Consider the following 22,754-nt stretch of genomic DNA (forward strand, 5'->3'; position numbering starts at 1 on the left):
GCTAGGGATCGCCTCGGCTGGCTTAGTTGGGGCGACCCAAGGAAATACAAACCCTCTGGTCTTCGTCGTTGACCTTGGAACCCTGGGTGGTATGGTCGTTGCACGCCATGAAAACATGTTAGCGAAAAGGTTGCCACAGACAAAAGAAAGAGGTTCTAAGTGTGAGGATACTTACGAACTAAGGGTTCCAGAGACGCTTTTGGATTGAAAAAATTGTACTTTCTTATGTTGGCAATAGTCACGAGCAGTCTTGCATCGCGACTCTGCTTTACCGAATGCCACAATTCGGTTGAAATATGTCAAAGCCATCAATCTAGTCGTCTTATTTCCTACAATGAGACAAAAAGTTTGTTAGAAACAAAAGCTGAAGAAAAAGGAACAGTTTGCAAATTGAAGGAAAGGAAAACCTACTCGGCTCCCTAAACTGGTAGATGCCATTATACTCAAAAAAGAAAAATTTGGTCTCATAAGCCTCAACGTTACTGGGGTAACCAAATATTCCTCCCTCGATCATAAATCGTTTCGAGAGTTAAAAAGAGTCTTTGTCCTTGCTTTTTTTCAGATAGTAAGCGCATGCGAGCTCCGACGCTGTCAGTTCGCCAAGGCTGTTTTTGCCACATACGATATATATAGCGACAACTATCATATACGCATTAGGCGTCAATTACAATTGCGCGACCTCGAAGTGGTCGAGGATCAATCTAATGAAAGGATGAAAATGTATCAACGCCTCGCATTTAAAGATCGCCTCAGAGATCGCGGTCATTCTCTTTGGGGGATTTCGAGCTGCATATGTCCTATGCTGGTAGACATCCACACTAAGTGCGTACTGGTCCAGTGCTTTCTGTATCTTGTCCCGAGTGCCCACTGACAAGGTCTCTTGCACGGGACCTGCTGGGGCACCCGGCGCCTGTGAGCTCGTCCCCTCGGCTGCCCTGGTCATAGAGGTATCCATTTCTCCTAAAGTCTGAAAAAGGGGCGACATGTAGAGATAGCTTAGTCTCCGTACAGTGTTCCATACGATGACATGGAAGAAACCCTAATATGCCTTCCTAAACTCCTAGAAAAACCCTAAAAACCCTTGGGAATGAATCCCCAAGGATTCGTGCCCTAACTTCTCACTCTTTATGAAGAAAAAAGCCCTCTTCTCACCACTTTCCGAAAACACGCATCATGAAAGCTTGTCAGACAGTTCATACCCACCATTACTGCAACAGTTAAGCAATTAACAACATAATAAAAGAAAACGAAAGAGAAATCCTCATTACCTCTTGGTCACTGGGAATGAACTTCTTGTCGTAACGGAGAATGTGCATCAACTGGAAGAAGGTTAGACTGACTTCGTGAGAGTTTTGTTTTTTCTCTGAAAATATGAGTTATGTGACAAAACTTGAAGCGAGCCCGGGGTTTTATAGGGGGAAAAACGACGATTGCTTTTCCTAGGCAAGCAATGCTTGGGTGGGATACGTTTCTCACCATTGATTGCGACTATGTGTCGTTAATCTGCGAGAAAAAGTAACCTCCACGCTTCGTGAATACCAATCGACGCTTCCCTCCATTGGAGCAACCAAGCATCAGCGCGATTATCTCCTCCATATTAAATGGGCCCTCATCTGCATTTAATGCTCAGAAAGAGAATGTCGTTTCAGCATGACTTGCATTTAATGCGCATGGTTGGCACTTATTGCACATTAGACACGTCTGTCAAAATAAAGATTATTTTATTGACCAGACTAGTTGTCAAGCGCAACAGATAACATCTAAAGAGGTTGTTCGAGTAAAACACTCTTCACTGTGTATCGGTTTCAAGACGATGTGATTCCTTGCTATCGGTAAAAATGTGCTAAGTATTCTCAGGTCACAAGCTGCGGATGAGATTCAAAGCATGTCGGTACGACACTAAGTAGGGTCTGACCCAGGTTGTTGAACCAGTGGGAGAAGGCCACCTTAGGTCGCTTGTGCTATTCTCAGAGACATATGCTGCGACCTCCTTGCGACTCGATTAGCTCGACCAAACGTTATTCGGGACAAGTCAAGTTGCTGCATAATCATGAAGTTCTCAAGGTTCAATCCTTAAACCTTAAAAATTGGGGGGCTTCTGTTATGCCTAAAAAGTCAGGGTTGACATGGACTCTTGTCAGCAAGAGCCAATTAGAATTCAGGGAGGCTTCGTGCCGTTTAGACGTTGCCACGTCGCACAATAACGGAAGAGGTATAGTACTCGTCAGTTCAACAGGTGAATGTCAGGCTTGCGAGTGGCTAGGAATCATCCACCTGCCCAAGCCCTACGCAATTAAAGGATGTCTCTCGTGTAGACAACTAATGGGAAGCGGGTTAGGAATTGTTCCATACCTGCCGGACTGTAGGCTTATGATTATTACCTTGAATCCTCTCACTTTAACTAGGGGGCTCCTCTCTCATTTACAAGATTGACTTATTTTTAGTCTTAAACAACATACTCTCTCTCTCTCTCTCTCTCTCTCTCTCTCTATATATATATATATATTCTCTCTAGATTGTAAGTTAGCTCGCTACATGCGAGTTGATTGTAACCACCTATTAATACAACTACAATGGACGTAGGATTCGCTTTTGAGCATCCGAACCACTTTAAAAACCGTCTTTTATATTTTCTCTTGCTACATATTTCCGTGTAACTTCTAAGCCCGCTTAGCACTTTACACGTGTGAGTCGTTGGTGTCAAAATCAAGCATCAACATAAAGAAATCCTCTGTACTTGGGAGCCTCTTTAGTCTCCTTGGTGAATTGGGGGCAATGGTTCAACCCCACTTACCACCACCTATGTTATAAAAGAAGGCCAAGGAGTGACGATGTCTTCCTTTTTGTCTAACCACCCGGTGACTTGCGCTTTTGAATTTGTCGTTGCTCAATACCTAAACATGACGTGAAAAAAGATTTAGAGATTTTCCTATTGCATATAGCTTAAATGTGTAGTATAAAAATAGTTATAATTAGTACCTGGATAATGTCTCCGACCTTGACGACAAGTGTGTCCTCCATGGGAGTTGCTGGCATCCATTCCCCATCCTTTTGGACCTCAAGTCCTCCAACTTCATCCTGAAACACAAAAGTGATGAAATTCACATCTTCACTAATTAGTATGAGAAGATCTCCTTTAATGCCTCCCTGAGATTATATTTAAGAAACATATACATTTTGAACATTCATTCACATGAAAAACATAAAAAAAAAAAAAAAAAAAAAGTGTTTTAAAGAACTAAATGAAACCAAAGAGAGTACCTGTACCCTGATGGGGAACTGGGATATACGTTGAAGGTTGAACCTGGTGGAAACATGAGCAAGTATTCATATTCTTGTCAGCCGAGCGTTCGGGCTGCTTAGCATACCCAGCTGGAAGAGGTGCACCAGGTTCAGGACTGGACTTGAGTTTTTCCTCATCTGGGTACTCGAAAAAAGTTTCAGACAGTGCAAGAGCTCGTCGCATTATGTCAATAGGCACACCATGATTAGCAATTTGGAAAAAAACCAATCTCAGAGCAAGCATGGCCAATCGTTTTCATGGCGTTGATCTTGGCTTTCTCATCTCCTTCTTTGAAGAATGAAAGAGATCAACGGTTTGTATACCTGAGCTAACCATTTTGATTGACTTTCGCTTACTTACTATATCTCCTGTATGTTACTCCCACTAGTATTAAAATTAACATGAGAATACTGTTGAAAACCATTGTTTTTGTCAACTTCTCAAGATATTGGGAAAGAAGCAAAAAGAACTGTCGTTACACTGGTTCTCGTTGACAACCTGTATGTTACTCCCACTTCTCTCTATTAGACTGATCTCATCAATCTGTTACTGATGGTTCAAAACCCTTGTTTTTTGCTATTAGGAAATTAAGATGTTCTATAACTGTAGTTAAACTCATTCTTTGAGTATATGTATTAAAATAATATTTGTTATAGAGATGATGGTTTAAAATTAAATGGCTCGATAATAACACCTTACCAGAAACAAAATGGATGAGCTCAACATAAGAAATTATAAATGAATTAAATCTAAGCCAACCACATATTATATAGTCTGAGCTAATTGCTGTTTAGTCAACTTTCATTATACCAAAACATTGAATCAATACACTGTCAATAGCCATTTTCAATAATTTGCACATTCCAGAATCAGTCAACAGAAGTTTAGAAAGAACACTTAAAGAAGCTGCAAAACAAATGAATGTTGGATGATATGGCATTTTGCTAGGTAGTTGTAGCATAGTGGGTTATGTGAATTACATCTTCAGGTTTGGTAGGGGGGTGAGTCTTGTTTCTCATCCTTAATGCCTGGTACTCCTTGTATAAGAATCCTCTGTACTTTGGCGGCTCTCCAATGTCCTTAGAGAATTGTGGCAATGGTTCTACCCACTTATCTCCCTGCAAGTTATAGAAGAAAGCATACGAGTATCGGCTTTTCCCTTTCACTCTCACCACTCTGTGGGTTGCACTCTTCAGTTTGTTGTTGCTCAGTACCTTCTCCAAATATATAATTAATGTTCCAGGGCCAAACAATATCAATTACAGGAGAGGTTTTAAGTAAATCTAAACAGAAATTGATACAATAAAGATAACATCCTCTTAATTTTTTTATCCAATTTTCATCACATTATGCAAGTTTTAAGTCACTTTTTTTTTTCGTATCTTGATTTAGACAGGCATAGAGAATAAGAAGCAAAAGGAGGTCTGAAAGAAGTAAAGGGTGAATATAATTCTCTGTACCTGAATAACATCTCCTAAATTGACAACAATTGTGTCTTGAGCAGGAGTTACTGGTATCCATTGATCGTTCTTCTTAACCTCCAGGCCTCCAACTTGATCTTGGAACACAAATGTAACACAATTCCCATCTTCATGTTCCGTTATTCCATTATTTTCAGCTTCAGTAGCCGGGAAGTAACGCAAAGCTGCCATGAAATCCCAGCTCCTATCATGATTATATTCTTTGAGGAAATTGGGAGGGAGATCTAAACACTCATTCACAATGCTCTCTATAAGCGAGCATGTCTTGGTCAAATGGGAGAACACTTCTTCCAATACCTCCCTACCAAAATCAGGAGTGAAAAATGTTAAGAGAACAGAATTTCGGGAATAAACATGAAAAGATTCAGCAAAGACATACTTGAATTCAGGTGGGTTTTCAGGGTACACGTTGAAGGTAGACGATGGTGGAAACATCAGCATATACTCATTCTTGTCCGGGGAGTGCAGAGGCTGCCTGCTGTAACCAGCTGGAAGGGGCGCACCAGATCCTGGACTAGATTTGAGTTTCTCTTCATCTGAATATCCGAAAAATGTTTTGGACAATTCCAGGGCTCTGCACAACAAAGTTGGAGGAACCCCATGGTTCACGATTTGGAAGAAGCCATAGGTGCTGCAAGCTTCTCTTATCACTTCTATGGCTTTCTTCTTGCCATCCTCGTCATTTTCTCTAAAGAAAGGTGAGAGATCAACTGTGGGAATGGAGTAATCCATTTCAAGACTCCTGGCTTAATTGAGGGCTTATCCTAGTAAATATATAGGAATGAGGAATCTTGGACCGAAACAACTTTTGTTTTTCACCCTTCTGCTTAGTTGAGGCTCATCCTGATTTGCATTATTTGTTAACAATTTGGCCTTGCTTTGATTAATTTATTAAGATGCCAGCACATGACCATTTGTTAATTACCATTTTAGACTAGAAAAATTGGCAGAAATGTAACTTTGGTCACAAATTGCGAGACATCCCAATTCCCAAGTAGCAAATTGCCTCGATGCAAAGCAGCCAGAAGGCCAACCAATTTCGCAGACATTCTAATTGGAGTCATCCCATATCCCGAAACTAATTTTGCTCTGAACTTGCGCCATATACATAAACGCATACTCTGCTTTAGATGTCTTGAAGTTTAATGCTTCAGGATGACAAATGAGGCAATAATGGTCAAACACTCAACAGAGGTTTTCGCATCATTCCGAAACATTCTCTTAACAGTTACACATAAAGCTGGTTAAGTTTAATGAAAATGCGCCATCAAACAGAGCCCCTAATATCTATAAATCCTTTGGATTCTGATATATATAGGAATAAGATGCCTAAGCATCTTTACACCACATAGTATAACTGTGCTTTTTCCTCATTGGCGGAGCTTAAAACAGAATAAAAAAGAAAAAAAAATAAGCCACATAACATCATCTAACAAGCATATCCGGGAGGGAAGGGAACCCACAAGAATAAACTCAAGAAGAAAACATGATAGAAGGGCCTTTTAAGTAAAAATAAATAACAGTCAGAACTATGGCCTGTGATGATAGATGTTGCTTACACACTATAGAAAACTATCATGAAAGAGTCAAGTTGGTCACCTTCCCCATCATCTTACTAAAGAAACCACTAGAGACAACTTTACACCAAGTTGATACCAAAGCAGATAAAGCTAATATAAGTGAGTGTTCGGTTGAAGATAACTCAGTTGCCGTCGTCATCACCATCTTCGTCATCATCATCTTCTTGATCATCCTCATCATCGTCAGAGTCATCGTCTTCTTTTCCCTGTCAATTGATGGAACCCAGAAATCAACACAACAGTATCAGTATGTTTTTGTCTGCAATTCAACCGGTTCCCCTCACAAAGGTTTACGGCCTCCCAAGTTATTCTATCTTTGTATGCAACATGAGAAGGCATGGTTCCAATGTTAAAAGAGATGTAGTTAAAAATCAGAAAGCATTGCTTGTTCAGTAGATCAAGAAAAAGAACTCCATCTGATCTGTAAATTAGCTTCAATTACACCAACTTCACCGTCACAACTGTTATTTATAGGACTTATAACAGCATAATTTCTTAATGCCTAATTGCAGCTCTATACCTATGGCCCATCTAAAATACTAAACTCAAAAATACATCACACAGACACAGATATCTTTAATCATTAATCTTTACTTTGAAAACCAGTTATCAGTAACATGTCTTCACCATTCAGATTAGTAAAATGTACCAACGAAACCTAATTTCTAACGGAGAGATGTTTTAAGAGGAAAAGGGGTCCCCATTTCTATTTTACTTTCAGTTCTCAATTCTTCAATAACTTGTTCAATTCAAGAATTCAGAACACACACACTGATTGAACATGGCAAACAATGAAAACCAATATTTAATCTATTAAAAAAAATAAAAGCCAAAAACTATGAACACTGACTAATAAGGCAAAATACCAACACACACACACACACAATGATGACACTAAAAAATATGAATTGAACATGGCAAACAATGAAAACCAATATTTAATCTATTAAAAAAAATAAAAGCAAAAAACTATGAACACTGACTAATAAGGCAAAATACCAGATAGGCATCTTCAAGTGGATATTCAGGGGAAAAAAAACACTGATTGAAATATCTTCCCGTTATTTTTTATTTTTATTTCTTTTTGAAAGAGAACCTTCAATTACCTCTTCATCAGCTTCATCCCCTTCAAACTCTTCATCAGCTTCCTAAAACACATAAATTAAAGTTAGAGAGGGAAGCAGAAAAAGATTTCAGGTCATACTCAAACTTCAAATATCACAAAGGGAAATGGAAAAAAATGACCATAGGGAAAAAAAAGGTACATTGTTAAAGTAAGTGAGAGGATTGGGCCATAAATCCTCCTTGATGATCTCTGCAACCTGCAATTTTCAGAGAAAACACAAACTCAATTCAAGAATCTGTATAATCAATCTACACATTTGGCATGGATCTTAACAATCAATTTGTAGACAGTGATGGAACTTACATCATCATGCATGCCGTCCATGGTATCCTTCTCCTGAGTATCACTAAACCAACTAAAGAAACTGCATTGATAGTTGCAATATCAAAAGTAAGATGCTGAGTACAGATGTGAATATGCAAAATTTAGAATGTAAAAGTTATGAAAAAAAGGATACTAAAGTTACGTTTGTGAACTGTATATTAGACAAACATACTTTGGGAAGCATGTTGTCAATGCAAAGCATACCATATTTATTTCTAGTTTTAAAATTCAATTTACCCATATAACAAAATAAGAACTTATAAAAAGATGGACAATAAAAGCCATATTACCTCACTTCCACAGAAGTGCATAACCATTAAAACCTAATGTTCCATCAACATTAGGTTAATTGATGAACGAAACCTTAAAAGAACTATTAAAACTTTGATAACAAATAGTACATAACTAGTACATTCATAAAGTATAGAGATAGTACTAATCCATCAATGTTCAGTAACTGATAAATACAGATACCTAATTGTACCATTAACTGAAAATTTTAAACCCCTGGCAAACCATGCTCAGCCACATATAACATTTCTAAAGATTTTGACGACTCCAAATCAGAAGAGTGATCATCACTCATCAAGCTTACTAAGTTCAATTTTAGAAGCAACTAATTATAGTTTATTGCATATGTCCTCAGATTAAATCCTCAATACAGGAAAACCTACAGATAACGACAGCAGTGAAATAAAAGTTCTGAATGACAAAATTTGCCAATGAATAAAAGCCAACCTTTCTTCAGCAAATGGCCGCTTGTTTCCTTTCTTCTCATGATTAACTCCATTCGGTAAACCCTTTATACAGAAGGAACATAATCAAATCAAAACCAGAGCAGAAAAATAAATATAACACTTGTCAGAAAGCACTGAACAGAAAAAACCCTCACCATTCCCTCTTTCCACTTTATTGTTGTAGCAGTAATTTTCATTGAACCTTCATCATCAAGGAAGGTGAAAGTCTTTGTAAGTTTGGAATCCTCAAAATAAGGATTGGGGTTGAAGTTCTGAAAAATCCAAAGAAACAGATTAAAACACATCAGTATGTCCACCAATCAGGAAAGAGCATGAATTGACATTGCTACTACTAAAGCTAAGTCTGACTAAAAAGTGAGCTTTTAATTGTTCACAAAATCAAGAAGAATAGCAGAAATAAACTCACAAATGTAATAGAGTATCCTGATTTGACATCTTTAAAATCCTCCACCTCCAAAGAGCTCAAGTGCCTGAATATCTATCAAGGCAAAAAGGAGAGCAGAAGGACAATTAAAATCTTTAAGCAGAAAAACAAATCAATTGAAGAAATAGAAAACTACTTTTCTGGCATCATGGTTAAAAGTTGATGTGCTTAAATAAATCTAACAGCGAAATAGCGGTTCAACTTCTTAGGATAACAAAAATGGAAGCTGTAAAATAAATAACTGCAAAAATTCAACATCAATTCATAAGAGAGCAACATTCAAACCTTTTGATCTTCATCACTCAAAAGTTCACCAAGAGCAGGATGACTAATAAACTGCATAGAGAGAGAAACAAGTCAACCACAAAAAGCTTCTGATCATGACAGTTCATGAATTATAGTTTTCCCCATGTAAACAAATAAGAACAAACTACTCACAGCAGTTAACCAGAAGTCAGGAATGGATTTAATGATGTCATTCCGCTTATCATAGACTGGCTTGCGTATCTCACTATATTTCTGCTCCACTTCTAAAACTTTCTCACTTGCCTCTTCATTAATCTAGATAATTAATAGAAAAGGGAAAAAATTATGAGATTAAACTTGATTAGTAATTTTGTGAGTGAATATTTTCATACTCAAATGCACTCCTACAGAAATGAATGTTATCATATGTCCATACTACATGTAATACTAATATCAATTCAAAGCACGAAAAACAGAATAAGTAAATTCAAACTTCAGGCAATTAAACATATGACAGTAGACAATGATTAAATGCGTGCAATTAACAAGCATCAATTGAGACATTTCAAGCTATACTAATTACAAAGGAAAACGGACTGCCGTTTAGACTTAAATGCACCCTCAATGACCAAAACCAAAACCAAATCCAAAATGTAGTGTATAATGCAGCAGTTTTAAGATCAAGCATACAGACACCTTTTCTTCTCAGCACTGCCCAGAAACGTCAAATTAATTTATTTCACAGACCCTCCCACACACACACACACACACACACAAAAGGCCAACTCGAATAGCTATGCACTTCAAATCATGCTCAACCAAAATAATGCTGCTTCAATGTGGTTCACAGTGCAGTTTCACCAGGAAAAAAAGAAGTAACTTATAAAATCAATCACAAACAAAGCGGAAAGAACCAATATACATCTGACAGAAAACAATTATCAAGTAAAACAGCAATACATTCAAATAAAATTTAACTTAACAAATTTTTCTTTAAGAAAAGCAAATAAAGCAAAATTCTTTCAAAGGAGTTTGCATTGACATCTTCCGAGAATCTAATTTAACCCTTCAAAACAAACATATACTGCCTACAAATTTATTGTTAATTTATCCACTTTACTTATGGCACCCAATTTTACTAAATCTCCATCAAAACCTCACTAAAAGTAAAACCCACAATTTTTCTACCTTAATTTCGTCGATGCTCTCAGCAACCAAACAAAATGTATTAGTTAAAAAAAAAAAAAAAAAAAAAAAAGGAACAGTAACAGTAACAAATTCATAAACACAAACACAGAGGGGGGAAAAAAAAAAACCTTAAACATATTTGTGCAAATATATAACCTTTTCAAGCTCATCTTGGATCTCTTGAAGCTTCTCGATGGACAGAACAAGTTCTGAGTCGATGGGCTCAGCGTTTTCTTCTTCTACTTTGGTCTTCTTGCCCTTGTCTGCCACCATTCTTCTCTTGGTAGCTAATAACAAATACCTTAACTCTAAATCTTCCTCTTCCTCTCTTTCTCTCACTTTGTGAGTGTCTAAAACCCTAGTGGCTTTGCTTCACTTTATTCTCTCTCTTTTTGTATGTGGTAGAATGAGGAAGTGTGTCAAAACAAATGAGTTAGGGTTTTGGGAGTTTATATACCTTATATGGGAATTTGTGCAGGTACAGAGATTAAGCCAACCAAACCCTGACAAATGTGAAATAAAGGATAGTATTGTCTTTTGAGTTAGGGGTGTTTAAATAATTCAAACTTAAGAGTGTCTTTGACATTGGGCAGTATCTTCTCAACAGTTGGGCTCACCCACATTATATAAACAAAGGCGAAACAGGCAAGGCAATCAACTAGATATTTTCGTAGTTTTCTCTATTTTTCCTTTTTAACCCCTCATGTTTTCTTTTTTCCTCTTAAACCCCAACTATTGCACGTTGGATTTTAAAGCCCAAATTTGTTCGGATTGGCAAAGGTCAAAAATAAAAGAGTTGAAATTGGGCTAAAGTTAAGTCTTGCCAGCTGGGCTTTTGTAGAAATAGAATTGGGCTATTTTCTTGTATTCTTGCATTTCTTTCCCTTGTTGACAAGGTTCATCAATCAGTTTCAGATTAGAGTTTGTACCTTGTGAAGTCATCTCAATTTTGGAAGATTAATATTTGTTTCATTTTTTTTTTTGGTAACCAGAGTGTCCGGACCAGCTTGCGCATACCTGAATTAATTCCCAAGGTCTATTGAACACTCTACAAACCCAAAGGATCCGATGGTAAGTCACAATGTTATTTTGGTAAGCAATTCCAAGGTTTGAACCTAAAAACTCAAAGAAAGGAACAAACCTCTTGGCTGCCAGGGCAACCCTTAGGGTTTATTTGTTTCATTGTTTTTAGCTAGTTGTATTTATAACATTGAAATGTACATACTTTGTTACACAACATTGCAATGTGAAATTAGATTTGGAATTTTGGGTATTAAATTTGCCCATTTAAGTGTCATTTTACAGAACACTGCAGAAATAGAAACGAGTTATCCTTTGAAGATTAATGGATGTCTTTATCTATCAAAAGCTTCAAGTGTAAAGTAGGGATAAAAGGTATAGACAAGAATTTTTGGTCTCCTGAAGAGAAGTTATCAACTTTTATCTAATGTTTGATTTTCTCCAAACAAGCAGCAAAATAAAATGGGATTTGTATAAATGAGATATGCTCATCAGAATTAAACAAAAGATGCTCAAAATGTTGGAGGACTGTTGAAACAATCGTTACAACGTGGCTCTGTAAACTACTTTGTTTTCAATGGCCGACTGCCCCTTTTAAAGTGTTCTGCTTTTGAGACTAATGATGATGTTGAAACAAGATGACAATAGTGGGATTTTTGAACTTATCTTTCTGCCCTTTTGTAGGGGACCCTTTTCACTTGCTGATGAGTGCTTTTCTTCACCAAGATTATTCTTCACAGGCTCAGCTGATATTAATTAATGGATTCTTCCCAGTGGTCCATGACAACTATTCCATTAATCTGTTTAAAGAATTTATTTAATATCAACCCAACTCTATTGGTTCCTTCACAGCATTCCATTTTCAAGGTATGTGGTTTCATTTATTAGATCAAACCCAGAGAATTTTTGTAGTTTAATTATTGATTAGTATCCATCTTAAGGTTGGATGTGATGTGCAACCTCTCTTTCTCTTTCCCATTTTGCATTGAATGGCTTATTCGCTTTCACTTCTTAATTACAATTTTTTCTTCATCACATCAAGCACATGGCTGCCTTCCTCCAGTATCTTTAGTTCCTTTCAAAAAAGAACTGTTTGGTAACCAATAATTTATTGCATAATGAAGACCAAAGCTTAGTTGAGTGTAATTTACAAATTGAAGTTACCATAGCATATGTGTTTAATTTACTTATAGCAGTTGATAAAAATTAAAGGTCTTCAATAGAGTAAAAATTGCAGCAAATTAATCTCTACTATGTTTAAGCCTTTTTTTTGGGATCTTAGAGTAATTGCAGTTCATAGACGTCTCTAAATTTCCAAGTTAGTGTTATTACCTTTAGTTTTAGGTCCACATGCACAGAGATTTTGCTTTTATAATCCAATTATTTGCCTAATCCTGGCACATATTTTGTTTTTTTTATTCCAATAGTCATAGTTTCTGTGGAAAGGAAAAAGAGAGGAGAAGATGGGATCCACCATGGCCGGAAGATGGTTATGGAATTGAATGTAGCTACCAAACTTGCTCATGGATATGTATTGTCATGAGTAGAACATGTCATTGTGGACAAAATTCCTTAACAGTTATAGCATTGGTGAAAGCTGCCATCATTCATTAAATTTCCATGGAAATTAAGGTGAACCTACACTCTGCAATGCTTGGTTGAACTTGTGGCGCTGCTCATCCCATCATTTGTGTTCACATGGAGGTTTTGTTGTTTCAATTCCTGGATCGGTCATCTTTCAAACACTAGAATCCTGGATAAGGAATATGTTTATTTTTACATCATCCTATTTATCAATATACAAGTACATACTCTCAGAGTTGATGGTTTTTTTTACAACTATTAGTGGGCAAATATGCTTAATTGTTCATGTTTTGCATGCCCTGTCGGTTGCATTATAGATATCAATGGCATCTTAAGAGAAAAAAGAAACTGTATTTCATATATGTGGTACTTTCTGATGCATAACTCTCAATTAGGACCTTTATCTACAGATTTAATGGATACATGCCGACCAAAGCAAGAGATTTGTAGCCTTTCAAGGAAGGCAAAAAAGGTTGTAAAAAGCAAACTTTAGTTAATAGTCAAAAAGAAGGTCCAAAACATGGATGACCCTCCAGTTGTAAATCAAGAGAACAAGAATAAAATTTTTAAGTTCTGAACTAACAAGAGAAGGAAATTAGTTGGACAAGTTGGTCAGTAGATGTGGTGTTAACTGTTAAGTATTCTTTTGGGTCCAATTTGCATAGATAAATCCAGATTCTCTTTTTATGTGTTCAGGCAGTTGTGTTTTCCCATGAAGAGAATATAATCTCAGTTTCATCACTGAAAAAAAGTAAAGCGATTGGTGGAATACAGGAAAAAGAATAACGTTAAGTGAAATTCTACCTCATATTAAGCTTAATTGCATTATTATCTAAGAATTCAAACGGAAACTTTCAGCTAAAGTTTAAGCTTAATTGCATTATTATCTAAAAATTCAAACCGAAAAGAAAACTTTCAGCTAAAATTTTCACCAAATCACCTTCGATCACACACTGCTCCTTCAACTTCACGTAGGCAAAGCCATTTTGTTCTTTTGCTAACGGGAAATCAAAACCTTTCATCAATATCAGCTTGTAGCTTCCTCCCTGGCATGTGGGTAACTGACCTTTGAGGTTGCTGTGGATGAAACTTGGCCTTCTCACTAGTTCTGTAAACATTTTCAGCTACTCTAACTGCTTTATGACTGTTGCAACCCAGTAGTTTGCTTGAACGGCCACTTTGCGCATCTTTCACCATGGATTTGGTTTTGGCAACTTTACTTGCACCAGGACTAGCATTAAAATTTTCTGTGAGTTTTTTTTCATCATAATCCGAGATAGCTGAGAAATCAGCGGCACTTGCAGTGACAACACTCCACTCAATGCTGGTCTCACTTGGTGCATAAGGAGTTGGAGACATGCAGCCAGGTACACCATCAGATGTTCCCCTTGTGAACAGTGCGTCTCCACTGCCTGATATGTTCCCTAGTTCAAAGAGATCAGAGCTAGCATCACTCTCTATATCTTCATACACTTGGCTCCTTACTGAAGAAGTTGGGAGTTTCGGGGTCTTTGGAATTGCATCCCAACTTAACATAGACAGTTTCCTCTCAAGATTCATTTCTATCACTTCCTTGTTCAGGGTATGTGAACCAAACACCTCTAGTGATTTTCGTGACTCTTCTTCTATGATTTTCTCTTTTGCCAACTGTCTCTTAATGGCCAGGTTTTGAACCGCTGGATTTGCAACTGTGATCGCAACAAGCTCTTCTTTGTTTGATTCCATACTAGTAGTAGTACTCATCTTTTCATAAGTTGGCTTATGAAAGTCATCTTTCACCTTCAATCTTGGTTGTAGCTTTCTTCCATCCAACATGATAGGACTGTGAACAGTTTCAGTAGATTCTTTTTTGTGTTCTCTTCCCCGAACTGCCTCAACATGCTCAACATTTGGACTAACATAAACTGATTTCTTATCATTACAAGATCCATGGCAGCTAAGACCAGCGAAAAAACTACTCTTTCCATGTACCCTTTTCGGCTTATTTTGAGCTCGAGGTAGGCTTCTCTGATATGATGGCAATAGAGTAGTTTGGCTATTCCAACTTGCTTCAGAACTTACACTTGGAGTACCTGGCCTGCTCTTCGTTTTAACGCGGAGGAGTTCAACCTGGTTTGCTTTCTTGTTCCCAGGAGTAGTTGCAGTATCAATAATAATTGGACCATCCTCTAATCTCATGTTGTAGTATTTCTGAGCTTCAAAAACGCCAATTTCACCCTCCCCGGACTTGCTTCTTTCCAAGCTTATTGAATAGGGAAAATCCGGGCTTGAAGTGATGGAATGATGCGGATACTGAACTGATTCTGTAATCTTTTGTATGAATTTCTCTTTTGCTGTGCCAAGGTAACAAGAAAATGATACTTCACCAAGATTGTTACTGTTCCTTCCAGTGTCCATGGTTATGCTTAATTTACAAGAAACCACCACCCAGATTTTTTATGTTGAGAAACTTGAGATGACAAGCAACAGTAGGAAATAAAGAAACCAAACTTGACAAGAAATGTTTGAATGATAGAGGAAGCTTTGTGAGATAGCGTGGGCAGGACAAACACAAAAAGGTGCTAATAACTAATAGAAAGAAAAAACTTTTGACACTGAGAGAGGTTTGGAGATCACTTGGCGTCCTAAGAACCATTCTATATAAGTAATTTTATAGGGCTGCATGTACAATAACAGGAGTACAAGGTCCTACATGCTTGAAAGCAAGCCATTTTTTTTTGTTTTCTCACTAGAAGTCGTCTCATGTGGTTTTCATTCTGTTAACTAAAAGTTGATTACTGGGGAAGTTATCTTCTAATCAAACATCTGCTTACTATATGCACAGTGTGGCGACAAATGGCTTGCAAATGGCAGTGTGAGATCTCTGCCGTTCATTTGGGGGTGTTTTACATAATTTAAGAAACTACAATATCCAATCAAATAAAAAGAAGCTGCCTTTGTAGAAACACACACCCACAAATGAAAATTAAATCCAAAATATGGTTGCTTGCTTGTATTTCTTGACTTCTTTGTTAGCAAGAATGGTCTAAATGGAATGGTCTTTCACTATGGTGTAGAAGCTTGAAACCTAGTGCGATCTTCATTTCTGGGTTTTATTTGAAAGAAAGTAATATTAAGAATTGAGGTGAACAAAAACCTTAATGCCAAGTAATTAAATAGTGAACTATGACAAATAAGATTGATACAAAACAACAGTTCAACATTTTCTCTTCCAATCTACAGCTGATAATTACAGACTAGAGTGGAAGGTGTACAAGAACAAAGAATTATATTATCGGAAACAGGATCTTGTGAGAGCCTGAAGTTTAGAATCTAAACAGCACTGAGGTACTCAAAACAGAATAAATAAAAAGAATTGGATGATAGAGAAAAGAATATAGAAAAAAACAAACAAACCATGAATCTTTATGAAATAATACATCCCATCTATATTTCTATATCTACCTTCAAAAAAAAAAGGATAGGATCAAAATTAAATGCAGTAGAAGCCATGTTACTGGGTTGCTACTGGCGGAGACACCTATGGTTAACTACAGTAAAAATCGTTCCCCTGTGGAATCACACCATCTTATATCTCATTCACTGAGAGGATGTGGTACTGTTTTCTCCAGCAACCCAGTACTTCTTGACAGCAAATAATATCTTTATTGAGGCAAGAGGGCCATCCTCATTATCAATCATTTTTGTTTTCCACCTCATTGCTCCTGCTATTTTCTTCACCTTTTTTAGCACATCCACTTGATCGCGAAATATGACTGCTCCTTCAGGCCGCAAGATACGATCCATTTCCAGAAGAATATCTTCAGCATTACACCTGCATCAGTTGCATGTAAATATAGGAACTTTAAAGATAATTAACTAGCCACAAAAGAATCAAAAGAAAAAAAAAATGTTCTTGAAAGTCATTTTGGCTACTTGAAAGAGGTCCACACGCAGTGGAGCTGAATCCCACCATGGGGATCTATGGAGTCAACCTCAGTCTGATCTAATGGCAAAAGCATTTTAACCTCATTCAAGGGTCTAGGTGGTTCTGAATGCATAGCATATCTTAACCAATACTGTGTTATGCCAATATGCCATGACATTAAATTGATTTAACTTCAAGGTTTGGTTTCCTTGGGTTATGATTATTGACACTAAACCTTTAATTTCTATCAGAAAAGAGTAAGTTGTTGTGTTAATGAAGACTTACTTATCCTTATACAAGCTGAAAACATCACTTGCATGAATAAGGTCATATGTCCTGGGGTACGTGGAGAACCCTTCACACCTAGCAAAAAATAAAAAATAAAAAATAATTAATTATCAAAAGAACAAACATTGAAGATGGAAAAAAATTAGCAAAAATCCAAGGTGCCATAAACTTAAAACAGAAATGTCAACTACACTGGCTATTCATCACTGCCACGAAGAAATGATGACTACCAATACTACAGTCATCCAAATCAACTAAAGACAGATAAAGCCTGAATTAGAAAAGAAAGCCATTCCTATATCCCAAATCAGCCAAATGTTAATTGCATAAGGTGTAAAAATGATATTGAATTTCCTCCTGGCAAGGTTTCTGGAATGACAAACAGCTCAACTGTGGCTAGTGACCAAAGAACTTCAGCAACGATGAGATAAATAATCCAAAAGAAAAGAAAATGATAAAAGGAAACAGGTACAACTGTGAAAAGCAGGAAAAAAACATATCAAAGTACCAATATAATAGTTGCCAGCCCCAGAAACAAAATTATTGTTCATATATTTGTCTATCCTTAGACACGTGAGTGTGAATCTGTTAGAATGAAACTTTTTTCTTCTTTCCAAAAGAAATAGATATTTTGAGTTACGAGAAATGCAACAGTTGAGTGAAAGGCCAAAATGGGAACCAAATATTGTGAGGATTTGCATGCTACAATTAGATTAAAACAGGGCCTAGGAGAGGCAGAATGGTAAAACAGGACTATCCTATTTGGGCATAAAAAAGTGCAGATATAAGGTCAGATGATTTTAACTAAGAACATAATTGGAAAAATAGTAAAGAAAATGGTCATCCAGATGAATAAAATCAGTTAATATCATGTCAACTGCATCCCTTGGAAACCCAAATAGTCTGCAAGAACCACACGAGCTGTGCAATGAAAAAAAAAAAAAGAAGATAGTGCTGATTCTTTAAAAGTTACCAATCATGATATATGCCGATTAATCCACGCTCATAAATAACACCAAGAGTGTCCTTCTCAGCTATTGTAGGCATAACATTCATAACCCACAATTTGGGAGATTGAATGGCTGCAGCGAAACTTCCCAAACCAGCATTCATATCCATTATGTTGCGATACCTCCCTGAATCAATTATTTTGTTAACCCTCTTATAAGCATTCACATGCTTCTTCCACAACCGATTGTCTTCCTGGTATACCTCAGCAGATACTCCTGGAATGGACCCACTGTATATTCTGAATGGAACAGCATTGAGTCTTTCCGGAAATGGTATCCATGGTGCCCCAGCAACTTCATCTTGTCCAGTAGTCTCAGGAAAAGGAGTCACACAACCCTCCATCTTCTTATACCTACACACCAGCAGAACATTGATATGCAACGAAACAGAACATACTCTTAAGCATGGCAAGGAATCACAATATATAAACTAATTCATCCCAAAACTTATCTTCCCTAGTAACTTGAAATCATTTACCACATAAATACACATATGAAATCCAAGCAATTACTTGCTGTTGATTCAACCAAAGTTGGGTCTTTTTTGTTGCAAATCCTACCCTTTAGCATTTTGCACCAAGAGGTTGAAAAGACTTCAACCCAAGTGCTCATGTTTATCAATCAAAGGCTCTTACCGTTACATAAGGCAATGGCACATATAATAAAGTCCAAATCTTCAACTTTCTAACCTTTCCTACTGATTCATATATTCAGAAAAAAAACAACACAAGGCAAGAAAGCAGCTTATAGGGACAAAATATAGCATGGTACCAAACTATGAAGCTTTTCTGTTTCTACAATCAGCAGCAGTACGGTACAATAATTCAACAATAACACAAATAAAACTGGTTACATAAATATTCTCCTATAATTATCCCAGGATTTAATTCATTTTCATAATAGTAGGGTGCATGCCGTATCTCTTGGAAACAAATGCAATTGGTCAATAAACATCTGATGAGGCAAATAAAGTAATTACCAGATGTTTTCTGCATTCGTGGGTTGACACATGGTAGGTTGAGAATCTTTCTCCCGGCAATTAGCGTCATTTTTTCTTTTCTGCCAGATGGCAGTTTCACCCTTTTCATACTTCTTTTCCCAGCAGAGAAGCTTGGCAATCTCTTCAATTTTTCTCTGTTCTTCCTCAAGTTCCTCTTTAGGGCGTTGCCATGCTTGGAAATTAGTCCTCCAATTAATGGGAGGACCAGAAAGCACCCAGTAACCACCTGGTCTAAGGACTCGATCAACTTCCATCATGTACGTTCCATCTGCAGAAAGAATTCCCATCCATGATGTCATAAATCCCTAAAGCTAACAGTTTTTATGAATAAAATAATAATGATTGCACATGGCTCTTCATTGAATCACTGTGTATTCCACTTTTCAGCTTTGGTTTGCTTATTAACTGCATTATCTGTTAATCTGTAAAAGTTATAGTACTCACTATTTGAACTCCAAGGAATCAAGCATCGAGAACAATGAGCCATGTCAAAAGCCCTAGAAGGATATGGTAGCTTTATAGTTCCAAGGACACCGATAACTGCCGGTACACCTCTTTCCAAAGCAAATTGAACCTGTGCTTCATGAGAGTCTCTTGGTGCAAATGACATCGTTACAATATTCTTATTAAATAGGTATGCACCCCAGCTTGCAACCTAATCACCAACAATAAATCAATTGAAGTAAAAGAAATGCTGGAGTCATTTGTATATAAACTTCATAGACTAAAAATGAGCAAAAGATAAAAATGGAAAAACAGTAAATTCTAAAATCAGAAGAACAGGTTCATAAATATGCAAATCATTCTAATAAGAAAAACATAAATAAAGACAAATTAAGAAAAGGTGTAAAATCCCAACAAAGGACAAGCGAATGCATGCATATGTGTACTGAAGTGAATACCTTAAACTTTACAAAAAAAAAAAAAAAAAAGACATTGTGCAGAAGTGGCAACCTTGTTTATAGAATTAAACTTACCCCGCATCCAGTATCGAGAGCTGTTCTAACCATCCTGTTATCCATTGGGATGACAGATGCAAGTTCGTTTATATATGCAACTGCCCCGTGAGGAAACTGTGTTCCTCCACCAGGAAATTTAAGCACATTGCCCTCATATTGAATCCAGTTCTGAACAGCCTTCTCAACTGTCAAGCTCTTATAAGGTGCATTTGCGTAGGGTACATAGTCACGACTCTTTGGCCAAGGAAATGGAGTTACATATCCTTTTGGAGCTGGAATAAGACAATTTAACTTCTCTTCTTTAAGAGGGCAATGTCGTTCCCTGTAGTTCATATTTTCCCGGGGGAATGTCATTGCCTTCATTTGATCTTGACAGGGTGTGTAATCAATATATCGATCATCACATGGCTTGAAATCCTGGACTATAGATTTTGAATCATCTGTTGCCCCCTCATCACCATCATTATGAGTCTCATAATTCAGATTATTGAGGATACCACAGTCTGTCTGTCTGGTGATGTCTATAGCTATTCTGTCACCTTTCCCAAACCCACTCCGCTGCCATGCACCCAAGATATAGAAAAAACAGCATAATCCAAATATAATGAACAATGACACTGAGCCCCTAGTTCTGCTGTCTCCTGAGTTTCCTTTTGTTGCCATTGCGTACCTGAAATTTTTTTTACCATGTAAAATTATTACAAAAAGTATGTTAAAGTAATGAACTATAGAAATATGTATAATTCTAATATGCACAAGGAAAACAAATCTCAAGATTCAGTAGAGGGATGAAAATTCATACAACAATGACTACATCAAAATCTCAAAACTCTATTTTGAAAAACAATTGCAATATTTAAAGTCAAGAAATCATCCTCATTTGGAAACATCAGAACAAGGCCAGTATTCAATCTTTCAAGCATATATAGTTAATCAAATGGGGAAAATTAAAAAAATGACATCTAAATATAAATAAAACATAAGCTCTTTCCGTCCATTTGATCAATCAAACATCAAGCCCATCTCCATAGGATCCTAAGCTAAGATTTAAATTTCACCAGATGATGATTTTCAGTTACTGAAAATGTATAATATTATTATTCCAATAATAGAAAAACAACCATTGAAACTAGTTACAGTAAATGTTCAAGGTATGAACCAGTCAAAGATGGCATAACTATAACCGCGTCAAACTCTGCTATCGAATTTTGATACGAAAAGCCAAAATTAAAAAGAAAGACAGGTTTTCTGAAAAATCATTACAGAGAATAAAATTGGAATTGCGTGGCAACAAAATGAAGTATTGAAGATCGATTGAATTGATGAAGAAGTGTAATGGATCTGAATTTAACATTTGAAAACTCTTACTTGCGAGGAGAAGAGAGGAGTAATCAAGACATTGACGACGAAAAAGAATAGCAATTCTAAGCGTGAAGAAGAAGTTGTTGTGAGTTTCAGTCGTTTTGTTTAGATAAATAATAGAGAAGAGATGATTGAATTTTCTTTTGGTTGAAAAGTACGGAGTTGGATTAGATTTGGGTGTTAAAGCGCTGTTGTTTTTGGTTGAAAAGTACGATGTTTCTGTCCGTTTTTTCCAATCAGGAGTCAGGACCAGCCACTACGGTTTCTGACTTTTAGTTGGTCGTTAGGAATTGTTAATTTATTTTGAAAAAAAGAAAATGAAAATATATTTATATATTTAACAAGTGTTAGGAATTTATTTTTAAAAATGAGAAAAGCTGTTAATTTATTTTGAAAAAAAAAAATTGTTAATTTATTTTGGGAAAATAAAATTATAAAAATATTAAATTGTGGAGAGTGGGATTTGAACCCACGCCCTTTCGGACCAGAACCTTAATCTGGCGCCTTAGACCAACTCGGCCATCTCCACTTTTGGTTCAATTTTAAAAACTTACTTTTTTATAGTTTTAGAAATAAAAGTCAATCTATGACTTGCCATTTGCCCTAGAAAAATAAAAATAAAAATAAAATTTATATCTTAAAACAGAATTAAAAGCCCTTATAAAATGGGTATATATACTTTTAAAAAATAGAAAATACATTTTATTTCACCATCTTTAAGAAATTTGATAATAATAACCCATTAAAATCTATTAATTATTGAAGATTATACATCAATTAATTACTACGGCATAATTTCCCTACTTTTAAGGATAAAGATCAGCTCACAACCTATTCTTATAAATTTTCTTTTCCAACCCCAACGTGACAGCTCGCAATTGATCAGCTCGTAAATGAGTAGACGGGACCCATAGCGAGTAAGCGAAACCCATTTGTGAGCTAACCAATTGCGAGCTAACACGTTGAGGTTGTGACAAAAAGTTTGTAAAATTAGATTGTAAGTGTAGTATTACCATTCTTTTGAAGCGGGATAAAAACTTTTGACCTCATCCTCCACTAGCATGGGAAACATCACTCTATAAAACTGTGAAAAAGTTTTCGTTTTGTTTTAACTAGTAAATAAATTTTGTTTTAACTAGTAAATAAATTTATGTTGTTTAACAAACCATAAACATAAATTTGTTTAGTGATTTAGACAAATTATAGCCTATGTT

General features: G+C 36.4%; 4 protein-coding genes and 1 non-coding gene across 5 annotated transcripts; all 5 read right to left on the reverse strand.

The window, feature by feature from the left end:
- Nucleotides 1–4,087: 4,087 nt before the first annotated feature.
- Nucleotides 4,088–6,003, reverse strand: LOC116127591 (flavonol synthase/flavanone 3-hydroxylase-like). The gene is made up of 3 exons (XM_031413230.1): nt 5,144–6,003; nt 4,744–5,065; nt 4,088–4,497 (listed from the first exon to the last, which is right to left on the reverse strand). The coding sequence occupies exons 1-3, from the start codon at nt 5,494–5,496 to the stop codon at nt 4,228–4,230; spliced, it is 945 nt and encodes a 314-aa protein (XP_031269090.1). The 5' UTR covers nt 5,497–6,003; the 3' UTR covers nt 4,088–4,227.
- Nucleotides 6,004–6,237: 234 nt separating this feature from the next.
- On the reverse strand, nt 6,238–10,842 carry LOC116127592 (NAP1-related protein 2-like). The gene is made up of 10 exons (XM_031413232.1): nt 10,567–10,842; nt 9,415–9,537; nt 9,262–9,312; nt 8,959–9,030; nt 8,687–8,803; nt 8,533–8,594; nt 7,774–7,834; nt 7,610–7,666; nt 7,451–7,492; nt 6,238–6,550 (listed from the first exon to the last, which is right to left on the reverse strand). Exons 1-10 carry the CDS (start codon nt 10,681–10,683, stop codon nt 6,467–6,469), a joined length of 786 nt encoding a protein of 261 aa, XP_031269092.1. The 5' UTR covers nt 10,684–10,842; the 3' UTR covers nt 6,238–6,466.
- A 3,043-nt stretch (nt 10,843–13,885) lies between these two features.
- LOC116127626 (protein PHYTOCHROME KINASE SUBSTRATE 3-like) lies at nt 13,886–15,581 on the reverse strand. Its single transcript, XM_031413266.1, has one exon. The coding sequence runs from the start codon at nt 15,409–15,411 to the stop codon at nt 14,023–14,025; it is 1,389 nt and encodes a 462-aa protein (XP_031269126.1). The 5' UTR covers nt 15,412–15,581; the 3' UTR covers nt 13,886–14,022.
- Nucleotides 15,582–16,391: 810 nt separating this feature from the next.
- On the reverse strand, nt 16,392–21,759 carry LOC116127609 (probable methyltransferase PMT2). The gene is made up of 7 exons (XM_031413249.1): nt 21,547–21,759; nt 20,197–20,848; nt 19,664–19,874; nt 19,199–19,487; nt 18,183–18,572; nt 17,207–17,284; nt 16,392–16,828 (listed from the first exon to the last, which is right to left on the reverse strand). Exons 2-7 carry the CDS (start codon nt 20,839–20,841, stop codon nt 16,594–16,596), a joined length of 1,848 nt encoding a protein of 615 aa, XP_031269109.1. The 5' UTR covers nt 20,842–20,848; nt 21,547–21,759; the 3' UTR covers nt 16,392–16,593.
- Nucleotides 21,760–21,988: 229 nt separating this feature from the next.
- On the reverse strand, nt 21,989–22,069 carry TRNAL-AAG. The gene has a single exon. It is a non-coding gene; the product is annotated as a tRNA-Leu (tRNA).
- Nucleotides 22,070–22,754: the final 685 nt, after the last annotated feature.

Source organism: Pistacia vera, unplaced genomic scaffold, assembly GCF_008641045.1.
Source record: "Pistacia vera cultivar Batoury unplaced genomic scaffold, PisVer_v2 Contig192, whole genome shotgun sequence".
Taxonomy (NCBI): Eukaryota; Viridiplantae; Streptophyta; class Magnoliopsida; order Sapindales; family Anacardiaceae; genus Pistacia; species Pistacia vera.